General features: G+C 31.2%; 1 protein-coding gene and 1 long non-coding RNA gene across 2 annotated transcripts in view; one reads left to right on the forward strand and one right to left on the reverse strand.

Annotated features, from left to right (window-relative positions):
• LOC122634085 overlaps positions 1 to 12172 on the forward strand; it is a 106710-nt gene extending 94538 nt beyond the window's left edge. Inside the window, exon 4 of the long non-coding RNA XR_006328287.1 lies at positions 12017 to 12172. This is a non-coding gene — a long non-coding RNA (uncharacterized LOC122634085). The remainder of the gene's footprint in view (positions 1 to 12016) is intronic.
• LOC122634084 (AP-1 complex subunit mu-1-like) lies at positions 7397 to 9058 on the reverse strand. The gene is made up of 2 exons (XM_043822668.1): positions 8892 to 9058; positions 7397 to 8745 (listed from the first exon to the last, which is right to left on the reverse strand). The coding sequence occupies exon 2, from the start codon at positions 8743 to 8745 to the stop codon at positions 7477 to 7479; it is 1269 nt and encodes a 422-aa protein (XP_043678603.1). The 5' UTR covers positions 8892 to 9058; the 3' UTR covers positions 7397 to 7476.
• Positions 12173 to 12264: the final 92 nt, after the last annotated feature.

Consider the following 12264-nt stretch of genomic DNA (forward strand, 5'->3'; position numbering starts at 1 on the left):
TTCTTTTTTTTTTTTTTTTGTTTATCTGTTCGTAGAAAGGAAGCAAAAAATGATAATAAAAAGAGAAAAAAGAAAGAAATTCGTAATGTCACATTGTAACAAATTATATACAAATACAAAATGGGCTCGAAAGTTTTTAATAATGGTATTAAAAATCAATTGCTCGTTTTCGAAACTTTTTAAGTCTCTTAGTTAGGCTTTTATAGCTTTACAAGATAAGCTTAGTGTATTACAGTCTGAATTTTGAAATCGCATAGAAACTTTTGACTCGACTTAGTGACTATTAGCTCACTTAAAGACTTTTGCTCTATCTTGTATATAGAAGGTCTTTTACCTGGCGTTCTTAAGAATATACGTTAATCGTTTATAACGATTAGGGTAAATATCTTGATAAAAATAAAATACGATGTTATTTATAACTTAATCCGATACCTAATTAATAAGGTAGGATATCGTGTGTACACAGCCGCACTTGTATGTATGTATATGTATAAATGTATAAGTGTGTGTGTGTGTGTGTGTGTGTGTGTGTGTGTGTGTGTATAAATACATACGTGTGTATATATATATATATATATATATATATATATATATATATAGACTCTAGTATAAGCTAATTCCATTCCGTTGTCGATCGATGTCTATTAGATAGAGGACCGACTAACGTTTGAAACATCGAGAGACAGGGTGCACGATGCTGCTACCGCTTCTCGGTTGAATTCGAGTAGAGCATATAAATTCGAAGAGAGTCGCGGCTAATTTGTGCATGTTTACACACATGCAAATACATAGATACGCAAATTGGAGTGATATGGGGTAGAACGGAACATTCGATTTACATTCGAAACCTTAATTATCTACTAGTAGAGTCGTATCGAATTGAAGAATGATCAAAAGAGACTAGACCAATTGTCCATTAATCGAGTCGTCGAAGTCGAGTTCTATCGGAAATCGACTATTTATTTCGATTGGATAAAGTAATTTAAGTAATTTAAAAGTAGAATGTAATACGACCTATGTTCGATCAGCTGATATATATATATATATATATATATATATATATATATACACATTTTTTTTCTAACGATAGTAACGATTACTATAGCTAAGAAGTAGTACAAGTCCGATACACGATCAAAGTATATTAATATTTCAAACGAATTATGTCAATCGTTATTTCTAATCTACTCGTTCGCAGGTATAGTAATATTGTGTAGAAGGAAAGTAGAACGAGTCGACGTTTGATCAGACATGCGACTCGTATATATACTTTCAAACGACAATAATCGTCGTTCTATATGCGGCCTGTGGTAATAATGTTACGTTGCAAGGATATGTACGAATCGATTTACGATTAACCTGTTGAAATTTTCTAATGACCATAATTGCCATCGTACGTCTATAGAGTAAATAATGTTACGTAGAAAGGTAATACGAGTCGATGTATGTATAATCAGTCTGAGATTTTCATCAAGCAATTCCAATTATCACGATAGTGTACGTATAGTATAATAAGTTCGTCAGAATGTAAAATAAGTCAACGTTTGATGATACTCATGTATATATTTTCAAAACAGGATAAGCATCATTCTATATGCATATATATATATATATATATATATATATACATATACATATATGTATATATGTATGTATGTATATATATATATAGTCCTATGGTAATGATGTTACGTAGAAAAGTAAAACGAATCGACATATGGTCAGCCCGAGAATGTATTATTGTAACACGGTATGTTTATCGAAGTAGAACGACTCGATGTATAATCAGCCTGTTGAGATTTTCAAACGATGCCAATCATTATTATAGTGTGCGTAGATATGCGTTGGTAATGTTGTTTATAGAAGTAGAACGAGTCGACGTTTGATCAGCCCGCGAACCATCTATGTATTTCCGAACAGCCGGGACCCATAATCGTCATATCGCGTATATATGTGTCTATAGCAATAACGTTAGGTTGGAAGGGTGGAACGAATGGACGTTTGGTTAGTCAGCTCGTTTATCTTCGAACACGATACTAATTATATTGTATATATATATGTATATATATATATATATATATATATATATATATATATATATATGTATGTGGATATACGCTACCAAGTAGAACAAAGTAGTCGAACAGTTTAGTTCGAACAGTTTGAAATAAAAAAACAAGTAAAGAGAGAGAAACAAAAAAAAAAGTTTAAAATAAAAATAAAAATAAACATAAAAAGAATATGGAAGAGAGAAGACAGATAGGTATACAGGAAATATATACGTGATACTTAAGCGAGGTCGAAAACGAATTTTGAAATTTTCTCAGACAAGGATGGATGCACGAAATGTTTCACCCTCGTAACGTTCGAGATAAAGGAGCAACATCTTTTCGTGGAAGAGGATGAAATAAAAGAGAGAAAGAGAGAGAAAGAGAGAGAGAGAGAGAGAGAGAGAGAGAGAGAGAGAGAAACTAAAACGCAACGCTTCATCACGAAGGACTTAAACTCTCGAAGAGTCTCGAGTTTCGTCGTCTCTTCGTCGAGCTAAAACTTCTTCTCGTTTATTCTCTCTGCGCTCTTCTCTCTTCGCAATAAACAGCCATGTTCATCTACCTTCTTCTCAAGAAATGAAATTTTCTTCTTCTTCAAAGAGTGGGTGGTAACATTTATAGTATGATCGATCATTAAACTTATGACTCTTTAAAACTTCAATTTGATATTTTCTTTTCTCGTTTATTTCGTTTGCAGCGACGCGAGTAAAATATAAATTCTTTTTCCATTTCTTTTACTTTTTCTTTCTCTTTTCTTTTGTATTGTGTGTGTGTGTGTGTGTGTGTGTGTGTGTTTGTGTTAAGGAACAGTAGAAGATATCGACTAAGTAAATAAGCGAGAAGATTTGGGTCTGGGGACAATGTAATTTGCAATGAAATGTCGATGCCAAGAGGATTCGAAAACAAGGATGGCTCGCACACGATTGGCTACGAGCCAATGACGGATAACATAAGAGAGAGAGAGAGAGAGAGAGAGAGAGAGAGAGAGAGAGAGAGAGATAGAATGAGAGAGTATAACTCTTCCTTGCAAAGTCTCCATCGTTTTGTCGCTCTTCTCTCAGCGTGAAAAAAAGTACCGGACGGCCTTTTCCACTCATCCTAAAACTTTCCTACACACTTTTCTAGCTTCACACTTCTCTAACTTTTCATAAACGTTTCCTTTCTTTTATTTTTCTTTCGGATAAATATCAGAGAAACGGAGCTATAAGAGAGAAGGACAATGATATATATATATATATATATATATATATATATATAAGAGCTATAGATACTCATAAAATAGAGCTATAAATATACATAAAAGACTTCAAGTATATATCTTTCAGAATAAAAGATCTCATTTCGAGATAAAATATTCGACAGTATCTATCCTCTATGATTTATTTATTTATTTATTTATTTATTTATCTTCATCCAGTTATTCTCTAGGAGAAAGGCAATCTAAAAAAAGAAGAAAGAAGAAAAAGTAATAAATGTTTGCGAGAAGAGAAAGAGAAAGAGAGAAAGAGAGAGAGATAGAGAGAAAGAAAACATTGAGTGAGAGAAGAAACTATATATTTTCTTTTCTCCCTTTCTTTATCTTTTTTCTTTTTTCATTTGTCTATACTACAACGAGGAATACAAATTATACTAAATCCCAAACGGTGATAGACGTGCGTTCTCCGTGCTAGAAAATAGAAAATGGCGATGAATCGCAATGTCAAGTAACAATGAAATCGTCCAGACTGAAATGTGGATCTATGTTAAATACGTTTCGATCAAATGTTCTGGCAGTTTAATTAAAATGCTTCCTGCTCTCTTTCTCTCTCTCTCTCTCTCTCTCTGCTTCGTTCTTTTGTGTTATCGTTAACGAATCCGATTCGATGACGATGATAATTATAGAGATGACGTATACATCAACATAACAAATTGAGAAAATATAATGATCGATAGATCGATTGTAATGTTAACGATTGGAATGATCGAGTAGAGATTATTTTTCGCGCGAACAAATATACACATCCGATATCTTCGATATTTCGAATATCAATGGAACGTGAAACGCTCTCTTTGTAGAATGTAGAAAATTTATCCGAATGCTCGACGAGTAACGAAACGATCCCGAGGAAATTCCTTTGGGAATGCAGAGCAGTATTCCCTTCGTAATTCGTACCGTGTTATGCTTGTGGTATTGTGTGGATTTAGCTATCACTTAAGATATTTTCTAAGATAACATACTAAACGATCCATTATAATTAATTGAATATTTCGTCAAATAAGTTACATATTTCTAAGTGAAAAATATTATTTATACGTTAATTTATCCTTATATTATCTTATTTATAAAAATCAAAAGAGATTTTATATGATCTCTTATGCGTTCATTTATTTATTTATTTATTTATTTATAATATTATATGTGTATAATATCTTATAATATTGTTTATATATGTATATAAAATTTCTTTTAATTTTTATAAGTATATTATATATTTATGGATATATGCTTATTATACATAATATTTAAATAGTTTCTAATCTTTTATATTTCTTTTTGTTTATATAATATTCATATACATATATAGAGTATAGCAAAAGTTTTTAAATGGACCAAAAGTTCCTAATGTGATAATAAAAATGAATTACTCTTCGTCGAGACTTTTCATCTGATTAAAATGATTTTTCTTTTTTCCAGATTATAAAACTAAAAAATCCGATAACAAGCCGTAAAAGTCACGAAAAAGAGTAATTAATTTTTAAAATCATCTTGGAAGAAACTTTTAGCTCATACTGTATTTATGAATATAATATTCGATATATGTATTTGCATTAATTATAAATAATGCTTAGACAGTTTCTAATCGTTCGAATTTCCTCTTCTTTTTGTATAATATTCAATAAATATATGAACCGTTTATTTGAAAAGTGACGTAACTCCACTTTTTTAAAGAAATGAGATATCGCAACAATTTGTGATTAATTTACTGTAAACTTTTCATTTATAACCAGTTAATATTTAATGTCTTAAAAAATGCCAATGCTTCGTTCAATTTAAAATCGGCCAATAAAAGAAATTGCGTGGCGATTGTTGATTAATCTTTAATTCGTTCGAAACAACAAAAAAATGGACTTGCACCATTTTCAAATGTTCATGTTCTTAATAACATTGAATTAGTTTTTGATCAGACTGATTAGATTTTCAAGAAATAATATCAAAGTGTTTAGATTTGTTTATCTATCTTTCTGAATGTCAGAATGCATGTAAGAATGCATTTCTATAAAGTTAGATTCCGTAAAAATTTAAGAAAATATTTACTCGACAGAAGGTGTCCCATTACAGTACAGTCCAGTAGCAAGTACCACGTGTGTTTCTACTTTATCATAAGCAACAGCAGTAACAACAGTAGCAGCAGCAGGAGCAGGAACACAGCAATAGTAGCACAGCAAGAGCAATATCGTTATCTCTGTACTCTCACGGTATTACTATCGTTCGTTACATGCACCATGGAACGTTATTACCAGTATCTGCATTCGTTGCGTTTTACACGCATCTTTTTATGCACTGTCACGTTCCGTAAAGTTTTTCTCCTTTCTCGTTCTCTCTCTCTCTCTCTCTCTCTCTCTCTCTCTCTCTCTCTCTCTCTCTCTCTCTCTCTCTCTATCATCTCTATCCCTTTCTCTCATCCTTTCCTTTCCTTTTCTATATTTTTATTTTTATTATTATCGTTATTATTATTATTATTTTTATTTTTATTATTTCTATTATTCCCATTCCGATTTAAACATAGTCGGAAACATCGATGAATGTTAATAATCGTAATAAAAAAAGAACTTGTACGATATCTCGAAAGAATTTCAACGAGATATCCCAAACGACTCTCGTCTAACTAGAAAAGAAAAGAAAAAAAAATACAAATAAAAATGAAAGATAGAAAAAGAGAGAAGGGAGAAAGGGGGAAAAAGAAAGAAAAAGTTTTTTAGTGTCGCGTGGTTGCCTTTCGCGTATAACTAAGTATAATTCTCGTCGAGCGCGTGCGTCCTTCGAGTGGATTAAAAAAACAAAGAAGAATAGGAAAAAGATGAAAGAAAAAAGACAAAATTTATAAAGAAAAGAGAGAGAGAGAGAGAGAGAAAGAGAGAGAGACAGAGAGAAAAAAAGGGAAATTCCGCGGCGTGCAAGACTACTGATTTCCATAAAATTATTACGGGCTCATATACGTGGAATGAATTTGCATATTACGACCATTCGGGGTACCTGCGTTCAACGACGAATACGAATAAAAAGATTTTTACCACCACCGTTTCGCTCTAATCGTATTTTCGTGTCTCTATCTCTTTCTCTCTTTCTTTCTTTCTTTCTTTTTTTATTCTCTATCCCTTTTTCTTCCGGTCGACAGCATCAACTCTGGAGTAAAATTCTCTACTACTACTACTACTACTACTTTCTTTTCTATTATTGTTATTTTTTTTTTTTTATTTCTTTAATCTTTGTTATTCATTTATTTATTTCTTTTTTTTTTTTTTTTTTTTTATTTCAAGGTTCCGAGCTGCTATTCGTTCGTTCGTTTACATTTAATCAGCGTTCGATTTAAATGGGAATACTTTGTCTCTATCTTTCTCGATCTCTCCCTCTCTTCTTTTTTTTTTTTATTTTCCAAAGCATACGAAAGATCAGCTATGAAGAAATGGCACGGAGCTTCGTGCGAACGAAAATTCTTTTGAGAAACGATCTTGCGGCTTATGAAAAAAGGAAAGGGACAGGATGAAAAATGTGTTCGTCAGCATAGGGAAAAAAAGAAAAAGAACTTATGAGTCACGTTTTCAAAAGAAAAATTTAATATCCTCTCGTTTTCGTTACTCTCCTCATTCCTCGTGTTATGATTTTAATATAATAATCTTTTGTTTGTTTGTTTATTTGTTTGTTTTATTTATGGAGTAGGAATATGAAATTATTAGTAAAATTATATTATTTATATATATATATATATATATATATATATATATATACACATATTACATATATAGAGTTATTATCAGCCATACGTAAAATAATTATACATATATAAAAAGTAACATTTTTCTTCCATATAAATATCAATAACAAGCTTAAAATTTTAATAAAAATATTTGAAGAAATTTCGAAGCAAGTATATATAAAAAAAAAAAAAAAAAAAAAAAAAAATCGACGCTAAAATCAACGTTAAAATTAAAAGAACCGTTGTTTAACAAAGAGAACAAAATTGAAGTTAATTGCAAATTAAACGAAACATAATTTCACAACAGTAGCAGAATACATATTCATGCGAATTTTTGTAAAAATATTTATACGTTCGAATATTTCAATTGGAAAACAAACTTCTTTCTTTTTAATTTTTTTTTTTTTTATGAACTTCGTACGCAATCGTTCATAAAATTTCTCCATTATTTTCTTATGATTATCATGTAATTAATTCGTTCTCAATTGATAATCACCATTCTGTGTAATATAACGAACCCACGGTAATGCTTGATAACCGCTCTTCTCAATGATTTTCAAATATCTCACTTGAATTCCAGAGGTAGTGAAGTAGGGAATTTCAAATTTCACTTGAATCGGTGGCTTGCCTTCTATATCCTCTCCGACCACAGATGGTAGACCGAAATGAGCTCTCATTAAATATTCTTTTCCACCTGGAAAGGATTTAATGAACCAAGTAATTGCACTTTGTTCAGGAGAGTACTTAACACTGCCAATAGTTGTTTTAAATTTGGGAGAATCAGCGTCGTTTGGTACAGGTATTACTATTTCCACATTGTTCGCCGTAGATCTACGTTTAAATTGAGATCTGGCCTTTATCATATATTCAACTCTACTATGCGCATGTCTTTCTATTACAGATTCTATCCATATCAATGGTTTGACATGGGTGTTTAATCTGTATGACATTAATTCAAACTCTCCATCAGGTGGTATGAAAGAAATGGTTCTGTCGTTCTCAAATCTTGAAAGTCGCACGCATTGGTGAAATTTAACATCTTCCAATTCTACCGACTTGGACTTTCCTCGTCCTGTTGATTCGAATAGCACTTTGTCGTTTAAACCCAGCCTCAATTCTGGCATTCCAGATAAATACACTCTCATTTTTATGGCACCAACGATTTCAGAACTTAATACATTTCCATTAGCATTTGCCAGAAGATTCACAGATTCTATAACATCCAGAAAGACTTCGTTTTTGCGATACTTTATACCTTCGGATCTCCAAGATACAGCGTTGGTTACAGCCATCGGAATTCTAGGTTGTATTTCTAATTTATGTCCTTCTTGCGTGATATATTCTTGCAAAATCTTACTATCCGTTGTTTGAGGATAACCAAAATCTAATAACTCATCGAGAAGTTCATATATTACAACAAAATTATCCCTTATACTCTCTTCTTCTAATTCTTTAAAATATTCTTGCATTACTTGTACCATTTTATGCAAAAACACAAAAACCAAAGAAATATTAGCATTCTTTTTTGTCATAGATACGATATAAAGGTTATTATATTTTATATAAGCATATGTACACTCTGGTGTCTGAATAATTGGTGTAAGATTGCCTTCTTCTTCTCGCTCCATTACCAAAGACATGAACTTCTCGATTACCCCAGGTTCTATATCTCCACGATAATTGCGAGAGATCAATACCTTTCCCTTCACATCCAATATGTATATAGCTGATGTAGACATCTTAAAGTGATTAAATTAAAATCAAAGGAATACCTTCAAAAATTCATTGTGTAATAAAATGTAAAGTGTATTTAGGTTATGTGCAGCATAGAGAAAGTGTATATTCTTAATTAATAAGACACATTAAAATAAAAATCGTTACTCACGTTCGCCCTTTAGTTCTCGATCAATAAAAACTTTGTAAAAGTTTCTATTGAAACAAACGAAAGAAAAAAAGAAACGAAATAAAACTTAAGCTTTTTTTATACGATTAAAGAGAGGAGCTCTAGAAAAACACTCCTTTCTCTACGCTCGCTGAATGCACGCTGAACTGCCACCGTGGATGCACTCGACATTATCCGTCTAAGCTTTTATGCGCATGCTCGAGTAATCTCGAAATATCGATTTAAACTTCCGCGATATTTCAAACCTTGAAATTTCAAACGATTCTATTTCATCAATATCTCTATCTACTTTATTAGTAATTTAACTCAAACAACATGGTTCTTCATTTTCCTTTTAATAATCCATATCAAAGATTAAATAATCATAGTCCGAAAAATATTACGAATTTGAAACTTAAAAATAATAAAATTTAAGGAAACAATTAATCAAATAAAATTAAACAATATTTAGACAATTTGAATGAATATAATTTTTAGTCCGAAAAATATTAAGAATTTCGAACTTAAAAATAATAAAATTAGGGGGGAACGATTAATCGAATAAAATTAAATAATATTTAGATAATTTGAATGAATATAATTTTCAAATTGTTATGAATATCGATTATATAACGCGTTAATAATTTTCAATTATCATATATTAAAATAGAAATCTATATTAACGTATGCGCTTGAAACAAACGCATGTACACGTAAAATGCAGTACGATTGGTGTTTGAATTTTATCAAACAAAAAGAGAAATTATTGGACCAATGTATGAAAGTGATGTGTGTATATGTACACACACACACACACACACACACATGAGTAATATAAATGTAAAAACAAGTAAGGAAAGACACAATAACGTTTGGTCTTTTCATAAGCAAAAGCGTTCTAATGCTGTCAGAGTGTTACGATTTTAATTAAACTATAATTTACGATGGCATTCTGTGCACGACGTGTAACGGCCGAAACCATAATTCGTGTAGCCAACGAAGGAGTTTCCTATTAAAAAGAGAAAATAAATAATGAAAAGAAAGAAAGAGAAACTAGAGCATCTAATTAATTTCACGTCATAACCGAATGTCAACGTACCTAAATAAAGGAAAAAGAGAAATGAAAGAATTAGTCTTGAATTAACTCGCTTTCTGATCGAACTTGAAAAACCTTATCTGATCATTAATAATATTTAATCTGTAAAAACTATGTGTCTGATAGGTATACTCATCATGAATTCGATGATAATCAATTTTTTCTTTTATGAGCAAATATACGCGCCTTATGGAAAAAAAAGAAATTAAAATTAAAAAGAATGAAAACTTTTGATGATAATTAAAATATATTCTAATAAATTTATAATATTTTGTAACATTTTCGAACGACAACGAAATAAAAAAAAAATCTATATTGTTATAAAAGAAAAAATTTCACTTTCAAAAAAACTCTACGCAGTATGTTCAATAAAATATTTACAAAAAATATAACAAGATCAGATTTTTTTTTTTGGTCGTAGGAATTTTTCTTGTTATTGATTGTTAAACAATGTTCTTTGCCTGGTACATCATTCTGTGAAATTTCAGATATCTGATCCTTCGTTTAAGGGTAATATAGGAGACAGGACAAGACAAGGTCGAATAGGATCGAATAGGATCGTCCAATTCGTGTCCCTGTCCATGTTCATGTTCGTGTTCGTGTTCGTGTTCGTGTTCGTGTCCATGTTCGTATCTATGCCTTGTCTTCTCTTGTCAATGTAAATACATTTTTAAAAATAAACGTATATATTTAACAAGTTAATAATAATAATAATAATAATAATAATAATAATAATAATAATAATAAATGTTTTTTTCCATTGGTCCGATATTTTCAGTCGACATTTTTTCTATTTGTTATATTACAGATAGATAGAAAAAAAAACGTCTAGTAAAAATTTCAAGCTTACAGAACAAAAATATGAATGATTACTATTATTATTGTCATAATTAATATTTTTTTATACAAGTGAAATTTTTACTCGACACTTTATACATATACATACATGTTACATATAACAAATAGAAAGAATATCGAGTATAATAATATCCGCGATAATTATTGAAATATCTTATTAGACATTTTAAATAGTATATATTTGAATAACTATTTCAAATTTATAATTAAACATTTCTATTAGTTATTATCCAAATTAATTGTCGATAAGAAAACATCTATTTCCTCTCTCTCTCTCTCTCTCTCTCTCTCTCTCTCTCTCTCTCTCTCTCTCTCTCTCTCTCTCTCTCTCTCTATCTATCTCTTTTTCTCTATTATTTTCTCTTTGTCATCATTCGATTATATTCTCTCTCTAAATATCGAATAAACGAACGAGAAAGCCGGAACGATCGTACGAATCGATTTTCTTTCTCGTCACGATTTCTCTACCAGCGGAACCGTCAATCCGAACGATGAAGTGCCGGAATAGGAATTTGAGCGTCGCGCGCATCGGCTCGTACCTTTACTACGTTTCCGTTGGTATTCGAACCGCAGTCTCTGGGGGGAGGGAGTGTAGAGTGTGAGGGTAGAGTGTAGGTTGTTGGGCGAGAGGTTAGAGAGGGTCTGGAAGAGAGAGGATAAGCAGGTTATAGGTACCTACATACATCGGATAAGCGAAAGTTAGAGCCGTCTAGGGGATCGGTGTGAACGATATAATTGAGAATTCAATTAAATTAGTAAAGAGAGAGAGAGATAGATAGATAGATAGATAGATAGATGAATAGATAGATATAGATAGAGAAAGAGAAAAGGGATCGATAACAGACGTTGAAAAGGATCTTCTTTACTGTTCTTCTTGATTTATATCGAATAAAATTGGCCTAAAAAGAAAGAGCAACAGTAGGTAGAAGTTTTAAGAATAATTAAATGAAAAAGAAAGCGTCGTTATAAAAGTTTAGGTCTATAGGAAAGAAAGAGAGAGAGAGAGAGAGAGAGAGAGAGAGAGAGAGAGAAAATGAAAATGATAGAAAAAGAAAAAAACCAAACAAGTAGCGATCAGACTTCGTTATTCCGTACTGTCGAAAAGAAAATCGATCGGTATGATTACGACCCTAACGAATGCCTTACCGTTCTTTTTCTTTTTGTTTTTTTACAGCTTCCGAAGAAATAACGATCGAGAAAGAGGGCTGACACGTTTCTGCTTATCCGACATTGCCAAAGGGAAGAATGATGCCTTAAGAGTTCGTGCAAGAAAAAAAAAGGAAGGAAAGGGTAGGAATAAGAAGAAGCATCAACGTTGGCATCAGCAACGGTAGTAGTAGCACAACATCGAGAGATTGGAATAGAAATGGAGAGAGAAAGATATATATATATATATATATATATATATATATATATATATAT

Source organism: Vespula pensylvanica, chromosome 14, assembly GCF_014466175.1.
Source record: "Vespula pensylvanica isolate Volc-1 chromosome 14, ASM1446617v1, whole genome shotgun sequence".
Taxonomy (NCBI): Eukaryota; Metazoa; Arthropoda; class Insecta; order Hymenoptera; family Vespidae; genus Vespula; species Vespula pensylvanica.